The 22,216-nt window shown below is 46.1% G+C and overlaps 1 protein-coding gene across 1 annotated transcript; it reads right to left on the bottom strand.

Annotated features, from left to right (window-relative positions):
* Positions 1-535: 535 nt before the first annotated feature.
* On the bottom strand, positions 536-21,929 carry GARIN1A (golgi associated RAB2 interactor 1A). Its single transcript, XM_066366158.1, has 5 exons — positions 21,777-21,929; positions 13,683-13,867; positions 9,239-9,488; positions 7,253-7,371; positions 536-731 (listed from the first exon to the last, which is right to left on the bottom strand). The coding sequence occupies exons 1-5, from the start codon at positions 21,927-21,929 to the stop codon at positions 536-538; spliced, it is 903 nt and encodes a 300-aa protein (XP_066222255.1).
* Positions 21,930-22,216: the final 287 nt, after the last annotated feature.

Genomic DNA, 22,216 nt, shown 5'->3' with positions numbered 1-22,216 from the left:
TCATTAGGTTCTGGGTAAGAAGAGCCATGGCTTCATTAGCAGCCAAAGTTTGCATGGCCCCGGGGAAGCCTTCGCCGCTTTGCAGTGGGGCAGTAGGAGCTCACCTTCTTGCTTGAGGTAGTGCAGCAACACAAAGGTATTTATTTCCCAGTTGGCATCCATCATTTTCAGCAGCCCTGCCTGTTTGCCTATTTGCCAGAGGAAGTTGGATTTCTCACCAGCTCCTTTTCTCTGGACTGGCTTTCTTGCCTTTGCTTGGCTGCTTTGGGAGAAACTTTTTCCCACTTATTTCCCAAGGAGTGAGCTCCTACTCCTAATCAGTCCTTCCCCTAGAACCCCCACCCCCACCCCCACCATAGCACAACCTACAACAATGAGGGACTCATTGGAAGTTTATTGGTGGGAGTACAGAGACACATTGTTTAAACACCATCTTCTCCCATGGTCATTTGGTCCACCGTGGAAAAGGGCATTATAGGAGGTTGTAACCAGTGCACTGATTAAAGCCAGGAAGATCACCCTGTTTGGCTAGGTGTCAGGGTCCCAAGAAGTTCTCTCCTAGGGAACTGGCTAAAGGAGCCTGAAGGAAGGACTCATCTGGATTATCTTGTTCCCAGAGGCTGTGGCTCAAGGCGGCTCTCATGGGCGTACTCAGATTGGCTGGAGATGCCACTAACAAGGATGTCTTGTACCAGTTGGAATCTTTGATCTCAGTGGCAGTATGTCTGCTTCTGTTGGAACCCAGGAATTTGGGCGTCATTGAAAACAACAGAAGAAAAAGAAAACATTGTTAAAAATTTAACTTAAAATTTTTAAACTTGCCTGACCAGGTGGTGGCGCAGTGGATAGAGCGTCAGACTGGGATGCCGAGGACCCAGGTTCAAGACCCTGAGGTCGCCAGCTTGAGCGCGAGCTCATCTGGTTTGAGCGAAAGCTCACCAGCTTGAACCCAAGGTCGCTGGCTCATGCAAGGGGTCACTCGGTCTGCTGAAGGCCTGCGGTCAAGGCACATATGAGAAAGCAATCAATGAACAACTAAGGAGTTGCAATGCACAACGAAAAACTAATGATTGATGCTTCTCATCTCTCCGTTCCTGTCTGTCTGTCCCTGTCTGTCCCTCTCTCTGACTCTCTCTCTGTCTTTGTAAAAAAAAAAAAAATTTTAAACTTAAAAACTGCTTTGAAACTGTCTTTTCCAGCATGAATTCCCTGAACACAAGCGTGAATGTGGAAATGCCTGGCAGCGACAATACATATTTATGGTGTGATGTAGCGAAGAATGACTTGCGTGAAGGACAAGCAGGAGGTTGGAGCTAAGGCCTGCTCTGCTGAAGTAGGATGGACAACACCCCCAAACCTTAAGTGCTGCTTTTATGTGCTGAGAACCTAATGTTTTATGATTCAAAGGCAGACTCTGAACCCCCGGGACCTGCCTGATGCCCACTATAACCTGCCTTGGTTCAGCATGAGTGCAAAGTAAACCTTCAGACAGTTCTCCAAAATAATAACAACTTAACTTGTATGTGTCCTAAGCAGGGATTGAACCTGCAACCTTGGCATACCAGGATGACACTGTAACCAACTGAACAACCTGGCCAAGGCAGTTTGTTTGTTTTTTAAAATATATTTTATTTAAAAAAAATTATTTATTGACCTTAGAGAGGAAAGAAAAGAGAAAGAGACAGAAACATCAATCTGTTTCTGAGTGTGCCCTGACCAGGGATCAAATCAGCAACCTCTCTGCATGGGGACGATGCTCAAACCAACCAAGCTGTCATCCAGGACCAGAGTGTTGTTGCTTTTTTAAGTGAAATAATTTTAAAATTAAAAAAAATAAAATAAAAATTATTTAGCTAGAGACTGTCAATGTAGTTGAATAAAAAACAACAACAATAAAAAACTCTTTGCCACAAAACACCTGGAAATTTAGATTAAAATATATAGTTAACCTATTTTTAAATGCATTGTTTGTTTGTCTGTCTGTTTTTTTGTGGCAGAGACAAAGAGAGTCAGAGAGAGGGACAGATAGGGACAGACAGACAGGAAGGGAGAGAGATGAGAAACATCAATTCTTCGTTTCGGTTCCTTATTTGTTTATTGATTGATTTCTCATATGTGCCTTGACTGGGGGCTACAGCAGACCAAGTGACCCCTTGCTCAAGCCAGTGATCTTGGGCTCAAGCTGATGAGCTTTTGCTCAAACCAGATGAGCCTGTGCTCAAGCTGGCGACCTCAGGGTCTCAAACCTGGGTCCTCCGCATCCCAGTCCAATGCTCTATCCACTGTGCCACCACCTGGTCAGGCTTAAATGCATTGTTGAACTCACAAAAAAAAAAAAAAAAAAAAAAAAATCCTATAGTCCAAAAATTAATGACCAGTGAAATGTTCACTGAAGCTGGGACTACCTGAGGGACTTGCCCAGGTATGGCCAACAGTTTTTGCCCCCGGGCCAGATTAGAAAGAAAGCTTTTTTCACAGGCTGGATGAAATATTAAAATTAAAAAATGTTAAATACAAAAGCGATTCATTTAAGTAAAAAAAATTTTATTATGTAATTTGTTTATGAATATGTGAGTAAAAAAATTTTAATATACAATATTATTTTAATAAAAATATAATTTGATACTGTATAAATATCCAAACTGTATCGCAATCATTCGAAACAATATTTAATTAATAGAATGAGCTTAAAGGGGTTATATCACAAATCAAACAATTATTTCGTTTTGCAAACAGCTTGGACACGTTTTCAGTTATCAACTGCAGCTATTGTCTACGCTACAATGCCACTTGATTCAGCACACTTGACCACAAAAATAATGAATTGTTTGACCTTGGGTGAGCACTGGCAAACTCTGCCTAAAAGAATGTGGGTTTCACATCGCCGCTAAATGTCAAACAGTTCATATGGAGTACAGACAAGTACAAAAGTTGTAAATTTTTATAATGGAATTTTTTTAAAAAATAAAGAAGTATCATGAATCCATTCAATTGGAAGTTAACCCTAGATTAGTCACACACGGAATTCTTTTCCGCATATGACTATCTTCTTAAACATCTCAATTTTCAATAATCAAAGATGCTTCCGCTTCTGAGTAGCTGAGATTTTAAAGTAGTGGAGAATATTAAAAATTTAATCGCTGGCTGAATAAACTCATTACGTGGGCTGGATCCAGTCCGCGGGCTGCATGTTGGCCATGCCTGGACTTACCAGTCTTGGTAACCGGGGGTTAGTGACACAGGAGATAAAATCTTGGGCCGTAGCCCGGTGGGGAGTTTACTGAGATATTTGTAGAAATCCAGGACTTGCAAAGCACCTTCTAGGCCAAAGGGTACACCAGAAACAAATCCACTCAGTGCCACAAACTTATCTCTCAACCTGGATTCTGGGTCAAAAGGGAAACCTCTTCTGAAAATTCTTATCTTGGGGCCTGTAGTCATGCTGGTTCGATGTCTGACACATGGTCCAAGAATTTCCAAGCTGAGAAACTAATATAAAAAAATTTCTCCTAAGTCAGTAATATCTCTGAGTTAACTAACAGAAGCAAACTTACAATGGTTCTTTGGGGCCACCCCTCCACCCCCAATTCAGGCCAATGTGAATCCCAGAGATAAAAGCCTGTTTGAGATAAGCTCACGATAAAAATGACAGGTACAGACAGCTCCAAGATGCACATGGTATCCTTGTCTGTGTGAGAGGAAGCGGAGAGAGGCAATGGGGCATCTGAGGTACCTGAGAACAGGAGCACTCCTAAACCTCCCACCAGTTCTCAGTGGGAAGTGCAGCAGGACAACTCAAGAAGAAGGAAACTGGAAGGAAGGGCGAAGGGTTTGTCCTTCCCCGGTAAATTCTGAAGGGACTGGAGCAGAATGTGCCTTATGAACTCTCAAAACCATTAGAATACTCTCCCTTGTAGGACACAGCCTCACAGTGGGGAAAACCACTAGAAATGGACTCCAAATTGCGTAGTCTGGGAACAAAAGAGGCACAGGAAAGAGCAAGGTCAGCTAAAGATAAGAGAGAGGAACACAGTCCCAGAAGGTCATTCACACGTCACAAAAACAACACAAGAGGGAGCACGAGAGCCCAAACCAGAAAGCTACCCTGACCCGCCTGTCATTTCCAAAGGTTCAGAAAAAGCATTTCCTGTAAAAATAAATTGCATCAAAAAAGGATCATAATCAAACCCCACACAAAATCATATAAGGAAAGATATGAGCTGAGGTAATGGGTTCAAAACCCCGGGCTTGCCTGGTCAAGGCACATAAGAGAAGCAACTATTACAAGTTGATGCTTCGCACTCCTCCCTCGCGCTAGTCCTTCTCTCTGTCTCTCTCCTCTGTCTAAAATCAATCAATCAAACCTTAAAAAAAGAAAATATATGAAGTATAAAAAATCCTTAAAATGAAAGCATACTAAAAAAGATGTACTGCAAAAAAATAAAAACAAGATGATGCACTGGAAAACAAATTCAAACTGCAGCCGAACATTTTGGAAGAAGCTCAAATAAATTAAGAAAAGGATAGAATACATGGAGGAACAACGTAAGTCAGAATTAAAATATTTATAAATGTGATGATAAAACTGAGAAAACAATCAGACCTTAAAAAAAAACAAAAACAATTACTTCCAAAACAAAGCCTAAACCAGAAAGAACACTTGAGCAAACAAGCAAAGTATGTTTTGCCTCAAGAGAAATAGAGCCTGACCAGGTGGTGGTGCTTGAGCCCAAGGTCGCTGGCTTGAGCAAGGGGTCACTCGGTCTGCTGTAGCCCCCCCTCCACATCAAGGCACATATGAGAAAGCAATCAATGAACAACTAAGAAGACGCAACAACGCAACAAAAATTGATGCTTCTCATTCATCTCTCTCCCTTCCTGTCTGTCTGTTCCTGTCTGTTCCTCTCTCTGTCTGTCAAAAAAGAAAGAAAGAAAGAAAGAAAGAAAGAAAGAAAGAAAGAAAGAAAGAAAGAAAGAAAGAAAGAAAGAAAGAAAGAAATAGAGGGATAAAAAAAAGGAGGGCTTAAAGAATAAAAAAGAGAAAATGACATATATTAGACAAAAAGGATCCAACATACAATAATCAGAGTGCCCAAAGAAGAAAATTTTACATTACAAGTCAAGAAAATGTTATCTTTTAAATTTTATTTTATTTTGTTTATTTATTTTTTGTATTTTTCTGAAGTTGGAAACAGAGAGGCAGTCAGACAGACTCCCACATGCGCCCAACCGGGATCCACCTGGCATGCCCACCAGGGGGCGATGCTCTATTGGGACCAGAGCCATTGTAGCGCCTGAGGCAGAGGCCATGGAGCCATCCTCAGCGCCCGGGCCATCTTTGCTCTGATGGAGCCTCGGCTGCCGGAAGGGAAGAGAGAGACAGAGAGGAAGGAGAGGGGGAGGGGTGGAGAAGCAGATGGGCGCTTCTCCTGCGTGCCCTGGCCGGGAATCAAACCCAGGACTCCTGCACACCAGGTCGACGCTCTACCATGGAGCCAACTGGCCAGGGCCAAGAAAATGTTATCTTGAAATTAGAAAGAAAAAAGAAACAAAGTCTGAAAAGTACATATAAAGGAAAGATGAAGGCCTAGGAGAACTGAGTGGGCATGACCACCACCGTACCGAGTAAGGCTGAGAGCAATGAGAGAGAGGCTGTGTGGAGTACTTTGTATGAGCTGCTGCCTCTTTCCCCTCGAGCTGAAAGAGAAGGGCTTCCTGGGGCCATCCAGAGAACTTCAGCTCTGGTCCCTGGGAACTGGGAGACCCGGTAGGCAGGGGTGCAATTCCTGCCCATGGAACATGGAAGGCAGGAGAGATGGGAGAATGGGTTTCTTTGGTGGTGAAGTGAAGTCCCTTCTGTGTCCTAGGGGCATGGTCCTCCTCTCCAATGGCCAGTCAAAGTCTGGGAGGATGTCACATGAGGACCGGATGCAGACAGAGCATGAGAGAGAGAGAGAGAGAGAGAGAGAGAAAGAGAGAAGGCACCAGCCTGGGGCCATTGTAAACCTTACCCAAGAGGAGTCTCTTAAGGGATGAGGGGACTTTGACAACTAGTGCCTGGGTGACATAGACCTCTGCAGAGCCAGGATCTAAGAGGGGTGGTGGCCAGATGAACGGAAGATGTCATAACATCACCAGAGTTGCAGTCGGGGAAGCCAAGAATCCAAGAAAGTGCCTAAGAGAAAAAGTCAGCTTTAAAATTAGGAAACAGGAGAGGAGGAGTGACAAGCCAGGCCCCACTACAAGGGGCCATCTAAACGTGAAACCAGGCTGAGGGAAGGGAGATATGATCAGTTCAGAGTTTGGATAATTTTTAGGCACTGGGCTTTTAAATTTCAGAACCGATGCTGCTTTTGCTATTTCAAGGGACCAAAGGACCTTTCATAGTCTAAGAGGGAGTCCATATGCTATGGAGCCTGCCCAGAGAACCAGCCTTCACTTGGGGTCAAGAGGAAAACTTCTCCCACTGAAAAAAATTATAAAGGAAGACAAACATAAATTCACATGCAGATGATGCCCACACGTTGAACTTGTTCAACATATTGACTGCGCAGCCTTGCTTTGGGTTTCAATCACTTATTACAGAAAGAATCTACTGCAATTACTTAGTAAATTAGTAAAACTTGGCCTGACCTATGGTGGCACAGTGGATAAAGCATCAACCTGGAATGATGAGGTCGTGGTTTGAAACCCCAGGCTTGCCTGGTCAAGGCACATATGGGAGTTGACGCTTCCTGCTCCTCCCCCCTTCTCTCTCTCTCTCTCCTCTCTAAAATGAATAAATAAAATCTTTTAAAAAATTAAAATGAAATAAATTAGTAAAACTTTGGAACCAACAGTGGTTTTGGTCTTACTGTCTCTCCAATTTAGAGAAGAGATAGATGAGGCAGAGAGAACATTGTCTTATTTAAGGAACGCTTGTGGGTTGGGGATGGAGATAGTCACTATGTACTCCATGCACTTGCTTCGTTACCTTACCCTCATTCCTTCTACTGGGCACTTTCCATACAAAAACACTGAGGTAGCCTATTCAGATCACTTAGCCACAGACCCTGTTTTCTCTCCCTGCCCCACCCTGTTTCCAAGGACAGGCTTACAATAACACCGAGAGGAAGGTCATGGCAATAACTGGAAGAAAAAAAGACACACTGCTGAGATAGGCTGGCAGACAGTGTCACAGACCCCACCCCGGCTCTATGCTGTGGGGAGGAGCGCTGGAACTCCCTGCATGCACAGTGCACAGAGGACCCACCTGTCTGCCGTGGGCTGGGACCTTTGGGAGAAACGTGAGAAACTGCCACTGGTCTTCTCTGCTTCCAACAGCAGGGAGTTTTTGCTGGGCTGGGGGGATGGCTGAGGACTGCTTTCAGGCTGCAGAGAGAAACGATAGTCAAAGGACCAGGTCTGCTTTCTGGTAGTTCTACGGCCCCCTCTGGCCAGGACCTTGAAGGAATTAAGTTTTTACTTATTTATTTTTATTGATTTGATAGAAAAGGAGAGAGGGAGAAACATCAATTTGTTGTTCCACTTTATCCATGCATCATTAGTTGATTCTTTTTTTTTTTTTTTTTTTCATTTTTCCGAAGCTGGAAACGGGGAGGCAGTCAGACAGACTCCCGCATGCGCCTGATCGGGATCCACCCAGCACGCCCACCAGGGGGCGATGCTCTGCCCATCTGGGGCGTCGCTCTGCCCATCTGGGGCGTCGCTCTGCTGCAACCAGAGCCATTCTAGCGCCTGAGACAGAGGCCATGGAGCCATCCTCAGTGCCCGGGCCATCTTTGCTCCAATGGAACCTTGGCTGCGGGAGGGGAAGAGAGAGACAGAGAGGAAGGAGAGGGGGAGGGGTGGAGAAGCAGATGGGCATTTCTCCTGTGTGCCCTGGCCAGGAATCAAACCCGGGACTCCTGCACACCAGGCCGACGCTCTACTGCTGAGCCAACCGGCCAGGGCATTAGTTGATTCTTGTATGTGCTTCCTTTCTCTTAGAGAGAGAGGAAGGGAGAGAGACAGGAACATCAATCTGTTCCTGTATGTGCCCTGATGGGGAATGGAACCCGCAACCTTTGTGCATAGGGACAATGCTCTAACCAACTGACCTATCTGGCCAAGGTGAAAAATAAAAAATTTTAATGGAAATATGTTTATGATGTAATCTAAATTGAAAAAAGCACTATTCAAAAACGTATATATATATTCGATGTTCTCAAATACATAAATTGAAAATTAATTTGAGGTCTGACTCGCAGTGGGTAAAGCATCCACCTGGAATGCTGAGGTTGCTGGTTTGAAACCCTGGGCTTGTCTTGTCAAGGCACATATGGGAGTTGATGCTTCCTGCTCCCCCCTTCTCTCTCTCTCTCTCTCTCACTTTTTCTCCCTCTCTCTCTCTTTCTCTCTAAAATGAATAATTAAAATCTTTTTTAAAAATTAATTTAAAATGAAAGACTAGAGAGAAATAAGCCAAAGTGTTCCAAGTTGGGGCTGAAGCAAAATGGAGGGTGATTTTTCTGTAATGTTCTGATTTTCTTCAGTGAGTATTATTCCTTTATGATACTGGGGGGGGGGGAGCAAAAAACAAAACTCTTTTAAGTACCTTATATCTCTGATAGGAGAAACTCAAGAGTTAAAATTTTAGCTTGAATAATGGTGGCTTTGGTTATGGTCAGTGGGTTTAATGGTTAAAGCTTTGTTCCATGGACTAAAATACCTGAACAGGACTACTTAACAAGATCTACAAGTAATACATTTTTGTGCCCCAGGTGACCTGCAAGTGGTCCACCTTTGTGCCCCAGGGGACTGCAAGCAAACCCTTTGTACTCCAAGGACAGATGATCCAATTAACTTTGACTATGATCTGCTTAACTCTCCCTTGAAATTCCAAACCCTTTTCTTCCCTTTAGAAAGAGGTTGGCTGGGGATGGGGGTTGACATAATTTGGGAATATAACCCCCTGTCTCCTGAGGTTGCTGACCATCTGAATAAAGCACCCCAAAAGATTCAAGTCCTGTCTCTACTTATTGGCTGCAACGGTGACAGGCAGTACAAACTCCAATAATTGAAGAATTTGCTTTGATTGGTGTGTGCATATTATTGACCCTTGAAAACAAAGTCTTCTCATGCCCTCCGGGACAGAAGACTTTAATATTCATCAGTCCTCACAAGGGGAGGTGCTGTGTCTCTAATCCCCATTTCCCCCTCCCTAGAGGCTGTGGCAGAAGGGCCCCCCCCCACTTACTGTTGTTTCAGTGGTGCTACTGGACATCTTGGGCACAAGGCAGTGGGTGAACTGGATTCTCGGGTCTTTGGTGGTGATGGACAGACCGTTCTTAAGAATTCTCACCAAGCGGATCCAGAATTGAAACACAGCCTCTGGGTGTTTTTCATGGAGCCTCAGGTAGTAGATTTTTTCAGTCACTGTCCTCATCCGCAGGATGCGTTGGAGCCGGTCACAGATTTTTAGCTCCACAAACTTCAGGGGGAGAAGCCTGGACACAATCAGGAAGAAGCTCATAGAGAAGGAGGCGAGGATCTGAATTAACCATGCTTGTGCCCCCCTAGAACTCGGCTCAGCCATACTGGGCTTTCACTTACGCTTGGGGATTCACAGAGGAGAAAGGGCTTATGGTCTGAGAGTTGAATTATTACAAAGTCTGACTCTTCTTTGATATTAGTTATCAAGAATCTGCCCACATCAATAACAAAAGCTGGTAACTGGTATATAATATCTCTTTTAATCCTCACAACAACCCTTTGATGAAAGAAAGATAAATATTGTAAGGTGGTGGGCAATGGGGGAAGGTCACGTGAGAAACCAGACCTGGGAACTTGGCTGGAACCACCCACACCCATGCATGCCAAAAGAAACTTCCCAGGAGTCCTTGGGAAAAGAGCAACTGTCTGCCAGCCAGTGAGATTTCACCATGTCATATTAGCTCGACCACCCTACAGACCCTTTAAATATCCCCTATGCAAATCACCCCATGCGACTTCTCTGGTCTCTGTCCCCGGAACCAGAGAATATCATCTGGGAAGTGCTGTACTAAATAAAGCTTTTATTATTCCATACTTCATGGCTATGCCCTTCCTTCTTCCTTGCTGGGGAAAAATATCTTATATTTGGTGCCTGTAGGGCCAGGAGCCGCCATCGTGGCCATTCACATGCAGGTTCCCATTGGATTCGGGCAGACGATAAAGAAATGGCGGAGTCAGAGGACGGGGGGGCATCCTATTTATTGGTGTCTCACCAAGACAAGCAAACCACAAAAGAAGACAAGGGAAAAGCAGAAAACCAGCTCTTCCCATGAAGGGTAAGGGATCAGGGAAGCCCCTGCAATTGTGATAGCAGGAACTGTGTATCCAAGCTCCTGGTCTGTCCCACTTTATAGTGTAGAAAACCAAAATCCCTTAATCCAATATACAAACAAGGAAGTCTCTGATACAAAGTCACTTATCCAAGGCATAATTGGATTCCTCATGAGAGTGCACCACCCAGATCATACAATCAGTCAAGGGTGTGGGGAAAAGCTTAGTCCCAAAACCAAACCTTAGGCTACAACGACCTGGCCTGCTTATAGCCTGTCCCCCACACCCAATATAAGTCACAAGCGAGCAAACATATATATCACATTTACAAACTTATTTGACCAACAGTGCCGAAACCCAGGAGGAGTTGAAGTCCGCAAGGGACTGCTCCTCTCCCCTTCCCCTCTGAGAAAGAACCAGGATCTCCAACTTTCCACCCACTTCAGCACATGGTGCGGTAAGTCCCCTGCCTCCAGACTCCCCTCAGTTCTTCCCGGGGAGACTCCCTGTCCAAAACTGCAGCTGTACCAAGGACCTCCTTTCCGTTCGGAGTGCATGTGTGCCCGTGGAGACGTCCTGGTCACATCCACTTTACCTAACCATCCAGTAGCCAGAGCTTGAGTTGTGGGACACCAATTCTCATCTCTGATCACTCCGAGGACTGAGGGTGGCCACAGAGGCACAGGAATCTAAACCTAATCCAAAAACACTCCTGGAGTGCCTTATCCAAAATCTCTCCCTCCCTAAAGAAGAAGAAACTGTTCTCTGCTGTGGCCAGGCCACAGAACCCACTGGATAATCGAACCAGGTAGCCTCGTGAAGGGACTTTCGATTTTAACATCCTCACCAATTTAACTATTGCCAAAAGAACTGGGAACTGGTTGGAGATCCCTTATATTCAGGGTTTCTAGTATTTGCACTCCCATCCTAATCTCTGTGCTACCTGTTCTACCGCGCAGGCCCTTTTTGGCCAGAGAAATCTCACCTAAACCCTCCACTATTAATCTTTCCTCCTTCACCGACTCCCAACTCTCTCCCCCTACTGCCTGACCCCTGGGGGCGCCTCTCTCTCAGGACCCCTCTCTGGTCCCTCTGCGGACCTCTTCTGCTCAGATCTCTTTCCTCCAGGAGCCCCCTGCCCTCCCTTCTCAGAATCCTGTTTCTCATTCACCTGCAAATACCACTCTCTCTTTCTCCTCCCCTGCTGGCCAGGGGTCCCTCCCTTCTCCACTGTGTTCTTAAGCCCCTCCTCCATCAGGTCACCCTCTACCAGCCATTGGCCCTTATGCCAGTTTGCAGTTCTCCTGACCCCACGGCCCAACCCTGGTTTTCTTGCAGGAAGGCCTGGTTTTGTCCTGCCTCTGGCTCCAGCGTTTCCTGCTGGATCTGGGTGCCAGGCTCCCCAGGAGCCCCCCTCCTCTTATTCTCAACTCCCAAACCCCCATCTGAGACCTGTGAACATGGCATTTAAAGTATTTAATGGTTGCAACTAGTAGAAAAATGTCGAGGCTGTTCACCAGGCCCACATGCAGCAGAAGGTAACGCTCCAAACCCAGGCTCTTATGGCAGCCATGAAGCCGGCAGAGCAACAGGGCACAGGAGGTGCCCGACCCAAGTCTGGGCCGCAAAGAGGAACCCCACCAGGAGCTTGCTTTAAATATGGCAAGCAGGGTCACTGGTCCTGGCAGGGCCCCTGCCTGCAGCTGCCCTCTGAGCCCTTCCTTGACTGCAAGCAACCTGGTCACTGGCAGAACAATTACCCCTTTTAGGAAACAGGCTTTTCCTCAGCACCTCTATGTGGAGGACAAGCCACCCAAATGGGAGGCCAAGCCAGCCAGGCGGGCCCACCCCTCGAACTCTTAGACCTCATGGACGACTGACGTGACCCGGACTTGGAGACCCACATCACCCTCACCAAACCCCAGGGTAATGCTACAGGAATGGGTAAATCATTCTCATTTCTTGTGGACACGGGGGCTACCTTCTCTGTTTTGCCATCACACTCTGTACCTCTAGTTCCCTCACAGGTCTCAGTTATGGGAATGGATGGGACCCCTGCTTTTCCCCTTCACATGCCACCCCTGACATGCAGTTTGGACGGAATCCCCTTTTCGCACTCCTTCTTAGTTATGTCCTCTGAAAGGAAAGGGGCTTCCTCACTACCAAGGCCTCTCCTATAATCAATACTACTCTTATTTCTAACCATGTCTCTCACCTCAAGCTTACCCCCAAGCAGGACCACTGGCAGTCGGAACCACTGGGCCCTACCCATCTCCGACTCACCAAAAGGCTGGACCCTATTGGTGAAAAATCCTCCTATTGCTCCTCTTTTTTTTTTAAATCCTTACAGGACCACATCCACGAAGTTTCTCGAGTCATGGTCAAACAGATGTTCCTCCCGACTCCCCTCAAAGCCACCACCTTCCAATCTCCCCCCCCCATGACGCCCCTAGCCAGCAGGAAGTAGCCAGACAAATAGCAGTGCCCCTATTTAACACAAAAGGTCAGAATGTAAGGTGGTCAGCAATGGGGGAAGGTCACGTGAGAAACCAGACCTGGGAACTTGGCTAGAACCACCTACACCCATGCGTGCCAAAAGAAACTTCCCAGGAGTCCTTGGGAAAAGAGCAACCGTCTGCCAGCCAGTGAGATTTCACCACATCATATTAGCTCGACCACCCTACAGACCCTTTAAATATCCCCCACGTGGATCACCCCATGAGACTTCTCTGGTCTTTGTCCCCCAGACTAGGGAATATTGTCTGGGAAGCGCAGTACTAAATAAATCTTTTATTATTCCACACTTCGTGGCTACACCTTTCTTTCTTCCTCGGCGGGGAAAAATACCTTACAAATATTATTAATTCTACTTTACAGATTGTGAAACTGAGGCTCAGAGAAGCTAAGTGATTTGTCCAGGTTTAGGTCTTAAGTAGGAACTGGGACTAAGGTTTTCTGACTCCATTTTTTTCCCCCTTTGCCCTGTATCCTGATTAACTCTGCTGAGTAAGAAGTGTGGATGTCTCCTGCACATCCAATATTTTTTCAATCTCAACACCTCATTAATGCCATTTGATTTTCATATACTTTGCTCTTTTTTAAACAACCCCCCCCCCCAAGTCTATATCAACAAAATAAAGAAGAAAGCTAAGATCCTCAGAAACTAGGCTGAAACAGACTGGTAACTCTACCCACAGCACCAAGCACAATATGGGGTATATATAAATACTAAGTAAATGCTTGTCAAATGAATGAATGAGGTTTTACATAGTTTGTACACTAAGGAACACTGTCCTTCCTTTTCATCTGAAGCCCAACTGGGAAACAATGCAGTCTGTCATCCCACCCCCTGGCCCCTCCCTAAGGCCTTTCTTTACCTTCTGAGGGTGATGATTGGAGCACAGTCAGGCGTGCTGCAGGTGGAAAATTGACCTTGGGGCCAGGTGACATTGGCCATCAGGAGGATGTTGGGGAGTGGCAAGGAGGCCACTGAGGAGGTTATCCCAAGGATCACGGTGGTCGGCCCTTCACAGACATTCATCCAGTCCCCAAGCTTAGTGACCTAGAAATCAGTCCCAGGTAACTTGGGTCAGAGAAGCAAAAGACAAGAGAGGAAAGATACAGGTGCTAGAAAGCAGCACTTCAACTTGGTGACAAGCTTGGAGCACCTGTGATTCTACATGTACTTGGCACTCTGGACTGGGCCATGGACTGCACTACCCTTTTTTGTGGCTATCACCAAACAGACAAACTCATTGGCAATAGTAATGCTGTATTGCTCTTCTTTGTGTCCTCTGCATCATCTAACTTTAAAAAGATACACTAGCCCTGGTCAGATAGCTCCGTTGATTAGAGCATCATCCCAGAGCATAGAGGTTGCCACTTCGATCCATCCCTGGTCAGGGCTCATACAGCAACAGATTGATGTTATTGTCTTTCTCCTCCTTCTCTCTCCCATTAAAATTGATAGATACATGAGTTCACCAGAACTTCCAACTGCCCTTTTGCTGTTCCGCTTGTCTATCTGACCCCACCCTTGCTTACTTACTATCGCCCCTGAAGCAGTCAACCAGTTTCTAGGAAGCTGGTCGACTGCCCCAAGGAGAAGCATTCCAGGAAGCCGAAATCGTAGGACTGCAGAAGGGAGCATACCAGAATTGCTGACTCAACGCACACTTGCTCAAAGCTCTCCCCACCTTAATAAATTTTTGCCTCAGAATCTGTTTCGGTGCTCTTCTCCCTGGGAGAAGTGCCCAGCAGGGTTTCTTTCTTCCTTTCAATAAAGCCTGTTATTCTGGTCTTTTCAGATTCCCATGAATTCCAACATTTGGTGCCGAAACCCAGGGCAGGGCACTGGTTACCTGGACAATCCCTCTTTGCTGTCCAAACTTATAACCAGGGAAGCAATGGGCAGCAGCAGCTCGTCCCAGGCTTACTCCCTGATTCTGTTTGGACATGTAATTGTAGGTTGTTTGGCTGGCAGTCTAACCTGTCCTGAACCCTGCTGGACCAGAAAGGTAAGGAGTTTCTCTCTCTCCCTTCCCCAGTTGGCCTCCAAATTTCTCTCTAAAAACACCCCTTCCTGGTCAAATGGTTTTGACTTCAGACCCCATATCTATGAATGGTCTGCCTCTACTCCTTTATGGACTTCTATGAAAGTCTAGGCGCGCCTAGCCAGGTGTTGGGCAGATAAAATATATTATGCTCACTTTGTTAAAGATGACGCTGCCCACGTGGAGGCTGTCGCCCAGGTGATATTAATGTGTGTCTCTGTGGGCAGGCAGAATCCTTGTAGCCTGGGGCTTGGTTTTAGGACTAAGCCTTTCCCACCCTTTTTGATGTGGGGCGGTACAATCCAATCATGCCTCAGAGAAGTGACTTTGTATTAGAGACTTCCCTATTTTGTATATTGGATTAAAGGTTTGGATTTCTACACTATAAAATAGGGGCAGAACAGGAGCTTGCTCTCTTGGTTCCTGGGATGATTAGCATGAGAAAATAGAGGGAGCAGAGCAGAGAGCAGAAGGAGGACATGTGGCCAGGAGAAGCAGCCAAGATGGCGGAGTGTTGAGTGAGAAGCCAGTTTGTGTAGTGTTTGTATCTGGGATAAGGAAGGAGATGGGGAACTGAGGAGAATAAGTCTGGTCAGCTAGAAACCTTTGATTCTAGGAAACTCGGATAAGTCAGTGGCTTTGTGAGCACTGAATGTGAGTGGGTTTTGGAGCCCAGTGTGTGTTCTTACTTGCCCGCCGGGTGCAAGCTAGAATTAAAGATGACAGCCCATCAGTTCTTGGCTCCATTGTTTCTTTACCGACTGTCCGAATCCAATGCGAACCTGCACTAGCCGGGCGGCTGTGATGGTGGTCCTGGCTACTTGCTTTACACCAGGCCACTTTCCTACGTCCCGGGATCTCAGCCTTGGGGAGACGACCTCCTGTCTGAGACTCTCTCTCCCTATGGAGATTTTCTCCTCTTGGAACTGTGACTGAAGGAGGGGATGCCCCCTTCTCTCACCAGTCTCCTCTACTGTGGGCTCCTCTCAGTCCAAACCATTCAGCCAGACTCCCCTCAGAACATGGGCTCCTCCCAATCTCAAGCCTCAGAGACTACTCCTCTACTCCTTTGGGACTCACCCTACTCTCTGAGGTTCACAGTTTGGGAGGTTTCTACTTTGAGTGGCTAGCTTTTACAGACTTCCTTGAAAGTCTGGGCGCCTAGCCAAGTTGCTTTCTACTATTATTACAATATCCTAAGAGATCTTGACAATTTCTGCTACCGGACGGGGAGGGCACCAGAAATTCCTTAAATGCAGGCTTTCTTCTCCCTTTGCTCCTGTCCTTAATTTCTGTGCTGCTTGTTCTACACGCAGGCCGTTTTTGGCCAAAGAAACCTCACCTAAAACCTCCACTCCTAATCTCTCCTTCTCCGTGGACTCCAAACTCTCCCTTCCTGCCTGACCCCTGAGGGTACCTGTAAAGCCAGAAAGCAGGGCCACTATCACAGCAGCCCAGCTCATGCAGGTTCGCATTGGATTCGGACAGTCGGTAAAGAAACAGCAGAGCCAAAAACTGGTGGGCCATAACCTTTAATCTTACCTTGCACCTGGCGGGCAAGTAAAAATACACACTGGGCTCCAAAACCCAGTCACACTCAGTGCTCACAAAGCCACTGACTTATCCGAGTTTCCTAGAATCAAAGGTTTCTAGCTCACCAACCTTATTCTCCTCAGTTCCCCATTTCCTTCCTTATCCCAGATACAAACTCTACACAAACTGGCATCTCACTCAGCACTCCGCCATCTTGGCTGCTTCTCCTGGCCTCCTCCACGTGGCCTCCTTTAGCTGCTGGCTCTACTCTCTCCGCTCTCTCATGCTAACCTCAGGAACCAAGCGGCAAGTTCCCGTTCTACCCCTATTTTATAGTGTAGCTTCACAACCTCTAATCCCATATACAAAATAGGGTAGTCTCTAATACAAAGTCACTTCTCTGAGGCATGATTGGATTGTACCGCCCTACAGCAAAAAGGGTGGGAAAGGCTTAATCCCAAAACCAAGCCCCAGGTTACAACGATCTCCAACACACATTAATATCACCTGGGCGACTGCCTCCTCGTGTTATCTTTAACAAAGTGAGCATAATACATTTTATCTGCCCAACAGTACCCCTTTCTTGGGACCCCACTCTGGTCCCTCTGCAAATCTCTCTTCCCTCCAGAAAGCCCCCTCTCTTCTCTTCACTAATTACAGACGGGTGGCTCTGTCTCTTTTTCTTCTTTGACCCATCCCCCACCCCGCCGGCCTTCCACTACCCCTCGTCCTCTCCCCTCTTCTCAGAGCTCTAAATCTTTTTGACTCCTCTGACCACATGGTGCCACCACCAATCCTCCTCCTGCTGCTGCAAATTCTGACCTTCCTTCTTTCCATCTAAGCTGTTCACACTGTCTGTCCTTCTGCTTCCTCTCTTCGTTAACTGTGTCTGTTTCTAAGGCCTTAAACCAATAATTACCTGCCTCTTAAACCAGGCTTACTCATCTCCACAGACTCTCCCTGCAATACCCTCATCCTTCCTGTTCAAAAACCTTCAGGGGCGCCTGACCAGGTGGTGGTGCAGTGAATAGAGTGTCAGACTGGGATGCAGAAGGACCCAGGTTCGAGACCCCGAGGTCGCCAGCTTGAGTGCGAGCTCATCTGGCTTGAGCAAAAAAAAAAAAAGAAAAAAAAAGAAGCTCACCAGCTTGGACCCAAGGTCATTGGCTTGAGCAAGGGGTTACTTGGTCTGCTGAAGGCCTGCAGTCAAGACACATATGAAAAAGCAATCAATGAACAACTAAGGCACCGCAATGAAAAACTGATGATTGATGCTTCTCATCTCTCTCTGTTCCTGTCTGTCTGTCCCTATCTATCCCTCTCTCTGTTCCTGTAAAACAAACAAACAAAAACCTTCAGAGGCTTATCACCTCATACCAGACTTACACCTAATTAATGAGGCAGTAGTTCCCCTCCATCAGTAGCCCTAATCTCTACAAGTTACTGTCACACATTCCCTCAAACACCACTCACTTCATAATCCTAAACCTCAAAAATGCCTTCTTTACCATTCCTCTACACCCTGACTCTTACTTTCTGTTTGCATTCACCTGGACTGACCCGGACACTAATGCAGCCCAGCAACTTATGTGGACTGTCTTACCCCAGGGGATCAAAAACAGCCCACACCTGTTTGGGCAGGCACTAGCTCAGGATTTAGCAGCATGCAATCTCAAAACTAGTACTCTCTTAGTTGGCCCCAACACCATGCCAAATCCCTGAAAAATGCAACCCAACCCCAGTTCAGTCTGTTAGGAGCTGTCACAAGGAGCAGGAGTCCAGGAAAAGTCCACATCCAAGAAAAGTCTGCATGACACTGGAATTGTTGTCATGTTAAGGACACTACTCTTTTATGGATTCTTGCTGTATTGGCCAAGAGTTTGCTTAAAGGCTTTAATCATTGTATAAAAAAATAGAAGACTGGATAAAGAAAATGTGGCATGCCTGACCAGGTGGTGGCACAGTGGATAGAGCATCCGACTGGGATGTGGAAGGACCCAGGTTCGAGACCCCGAGGTCACCAGCTTGAGCGCGGGCTCATCTGGCTTGAGCAAAAAGCTCACCAGCTTGGACCCAAGGTCGCTGGCTCCAGCACGGGGTTACTCGTTCTGCTGAAGGCCCGCAGTCAAGGCACATATGAGAAGACAATCAATGAACAACTAAGAAGTCGCAACGCACAACGAAAAACTAATGATTGATGCTTCTCATCTCTCTCTCTGTTCCTGTCTGTCTGTCCCTGTCTATCTCTGCCTATGTAAAAAAAAAATGTGGCACATATACACCATGGTATACTATTCAGCCATAAGAAATGATGACATTGGATCACTTACAACAAAATGGTGGGATCTTGATAACATTATATGGAGTGAAATAAGTAAATAAAAAAAAAACAAGGACTGCAGGATTCCGTACATTGGTGGGACATAAAAACGAGACTAAGAGACACAGACAAGAGTGTGGTGGTTACAGGGGGGTGGGGGGAGGGAAGGAGGGAGAGGGAAAGGGGGAGGGGGAGGGGCACAAAGAAAACTAGATAGAAGGTGACGGAGGACAATTTGACTTTGGGTGATGGGTATGCAACAGAATTGAAGGACAAGATAACCTGGACATGTTTTCTTTGAATATATGTACCCTGATTTATTGATGTCACCCCATTAAAATTAATAAAAATTATGTATTAAATAAAAAAAAACCAAAAAAACTAGTACTCTCTTACAATATGTAGATGACCTACTCCTCTGCAGCCCCTCCCTGCCTGCCTCAAGGAGACACACCGCCACCCTTCCTAACTTCCTCGCTGTGAAGGGATATTGTGTCTTCTCTGCTAAGGCTCAACTTCACTCCTAGTCCGTAACCTATCTAGGCATCGCCTTAACCCCTACCACCTGAAGTCTCACCCTAGATCGAACTCGGACCCTCCACAGTCTCCAACCACCTACCACCGCAGACCAAATCTTTTCTTTCCTCAGTCTAATAGGCTTCTATAAACACTGGATTCCCAATTTTGCTCTCTTAGTCAAGCCCCTCAGTGAGATCTTCTGAGCATGGCTTTTAAGGTCTATAATGACCAAAGAAGTAACAGAAAAGCCAAATAATGCCCAAAAGAAGTCAGGAAATACCAGCTTTTGGTATACGCTCTTAAAGGCTCCAGAGCCCTAAAGGGCTTCATAGAATTTCATCAGGGCCCTACTCCAGAGTAAGAGAAAAATCATTGAACTGAAGCCTGCCAGGCTTCCCGGCCCCATCAAGGAACACATCATTGCTGTGAAAAAAGGGACACAAGAAGGTAAGCTGCCCCTTTGCTCCATGGAGGGAAGGTTCAGTCTCTTCTAGCCCTGCTCCAGCTACCTGTGACCTGACCTTGCCCAGCATGCTGGGAATTGCCACTGAAGGTCCAGGGACATCCTTCATGAGCCTAAGGTATTTCTTCCAAGTAGCAGATAAGCTAATCTCATTTCTTGTAAACACAAGGGCCATCTACTATGCCTTGCCTAAATATTTGAGTTTTATTTATCCCTCGAAGATCTCTACTATGGGTATTGACAGTCTGATTTTGTTGCTTTATTTAATGTATAATATCTCCTTTATTCCTCTTGTCTCAATGCCCCATACCTATTGTAGGCTGCTGCTAATTCCAGCTAGAAGCAGTGGTCCCTAGGACTTAAACTCTAACTACAAAGTGTAGAAATGTAACCACCCTTTCCCTAAGTACTTACAAGTAAGTAAGGATAAATTCCCTAAGGATTTACAAGTTACTCAGCAAACTGTTCAAAGACTGTCCAAGAGGCGCTTCCAGCAGTACATCACCCAAGGACTGACTTTCACGTGGACAGATTGACACACCATGATCCTGACAACTTCCAATGCTGCTAAGGGCGACTCTTTCCTCCACCCTGACCATCTGGAGCTCAGAAACAGAGAAACAAAACTGACTTCTTGTCCTTTTATTCTCTATTCACCTCTCAACCTACCTCACCTAATCAGGTGCTTTCTACTCATGTGGGACCAACACCTATATGTGTCTCCCAACTAATTAGACAGAAAAATTTTCCCTAGTCTATCTCACCCCAAATATCAACTTAATCCCACCTCATAAGCCTCTTCCAGTTCCTAGTACACTACCTGTCAATCTAAGGACCAAACGAGCTGTACAGGTAATCCCTCTTCTGTTGCTTTAGGAATCTCTACAGAAGTAGGTCTAGGGGAAGGGGGACTAGCCACTTCCCTGTCTTATTCCTACTCTCTCTCTCTCTGAAGCCCAAAGAATTCATAAACATGGAATCAGTGGTTTCACATAAACTGGGTGTCTTGACTATTGCCTTTCATTGGTCCACACACTCTCCTATTTACTTATCTAACTTTTGAACCCTACCTCTTACATTTGTTCACTAGTTTCTTACAGAACCACATGCAGACCTTCGCCAATCAGAAAACTGGAAAAATCTACCTAACCCTACACACCAACCCTAAAACCTACCCTCGCAAAACAAAAAATCTGGAACTCTATAAAAACACCCCTACTCCAACTGCCCCAGGAGAGGTTCACGAAGAAGGCCCCCAATAGGGACAACAGCAGGAAGTAGCTCCAGAAGATGGCTGATCTGAGACAAACCTCCTTCCTGAACCCCATACCCTTTTCTTCTCCTCACCTCTTTTTTCTTTTATCATACCACAGAGTTGAGAAATGATAGATACATGAATTCACCAGAACTTCCAACTGCCCTTTTGCTGTTCTGCTTGTCTATCTGACCCCACCCTTGCTTACTTACTATCGCCCCTGAAGCAGGACAGTTCTAGGAAGCTAGTCGACCGCTCAAGGAGAAGTGTTCCAGGAAGCCGAAATCATAGGACTGCAGAAGGGAGCATACCAGAATTGCTGACTCAACGCACACTTGCTCAAAGCTCTCCCCACCTTAATAAATTTTTGCGACAGAGTCTGTTTTGGTGCTCTTCTCTCCAGGCGAAGTGCCCGGCAGGGTTTCTTTCTTCCCTTCAATAAAGCCTGTTACTCTAGTCTTTCGAACTCCCATGAATTCCAACAAAAATCAATGAGTTAAAAAAAATTTTTTTTTTAAAAGGACACAGTAGTATGAAAAAGATGAATGGCATTGAAATTCTATTCCTCCATCCTCAGATAGAGGAAGCCAGCACAGGTTTCTAAGAACTGGAAGGGAGACTCTGTGAGGAAAGTTCCAGAAGGGGAGGAGAGGGAGGAAAGCCCCATATTGCTATAGGTACAAACAGGTGAACTTGAGACCTGGCTTCTGGCTGGAATAGCTTCTTTTTCCTCTCCAGGGCTTTAAAAGGCCACAGCATTTTGAACCAAACCCTGGGAAAACACTTTGGAAGGGAAAAGTGAGCTGGCTCTGAGCTGCACAAAGGTACCTGGTTAAAGTTGCTTTCAAACACTGCCGAGTGGGAGAACAGGTTGAATTCTGGAGAATGAATCAGTTGACCAAGAAGGCCATCTTCCACCCCAAGTTCCACTCCAGGGCCTGGTTCCCTGACCTCAGGAGGGAGGCCCCTAATTTTGTTCATTGGTTCTTGGGGAGAATGGGCTGGGGGACATCCTTGGGGCTCCACGCAGACCGAGCCCAACTCCAAGGTATTGGTGTGACCACTGCTTCCCCCCCTCCACAGCCGCTGACTTATAGGCTGTCCCCAGGCTGGGAGGGCCTGCCTGCTGGCTCACAATGGCAGGAATGACATCAGGAATGTGATGGCAACAATAGGAAAGGGAAAAAAAAAGAAGAGGAAGGGAAGAATGAGGGAGGAGCAAGGCTTTTCTCTCCCTTTTCTTACTCACTGCAAACTAGTGGTAATGA

The sequence above is a fragment of the Saccopteryx leptura genome, chromosome 2, assembly GCF_036850995.1.
Source record: "Saccopteryx leptura isolate mSacLep1 chromosome 2, mSacLep1_pri_phased_curated, whole genome shotgun sequence".
Lineage (NCBI taxonomy): Eukaryota > Metazoa > Chordata > Mammalia > Chiroptera > Emballonuridae > Saccopteryx > Saccopteryx leptura.
This window is presented reverse-complemented; position numbering and strand designations above follow the sequence as displayed.

What these genes read in the sequence shown, in the direction of transcription:
- GARIN1A (XM_066366158.1), bottom strand. Translation starts at nt 21,929, where the DNA reads ATGAACAAAATTAGGGGCCTCCCTCCTGAGGTCAGGGAACCAGGCCCT. An exon ending in TTGAAAGCAACTTTAACCAG is followed by an intron (nt 13,868 to 21,776) that starts GTACCTTTGTGC and finishes ACTGATTTCTAG; the next exon opens with GTCACTAAGCTTGGGGACTG. An exon ending in GTAGCACCACTGAAACAACA is followed by an intron (nt 7,372 to 9,238) that starts GTAAGTGGGGGG and finishes TTCTCTCTGCAG; the next exon opens with CCTGAAAGCAGTCCTCAGCC.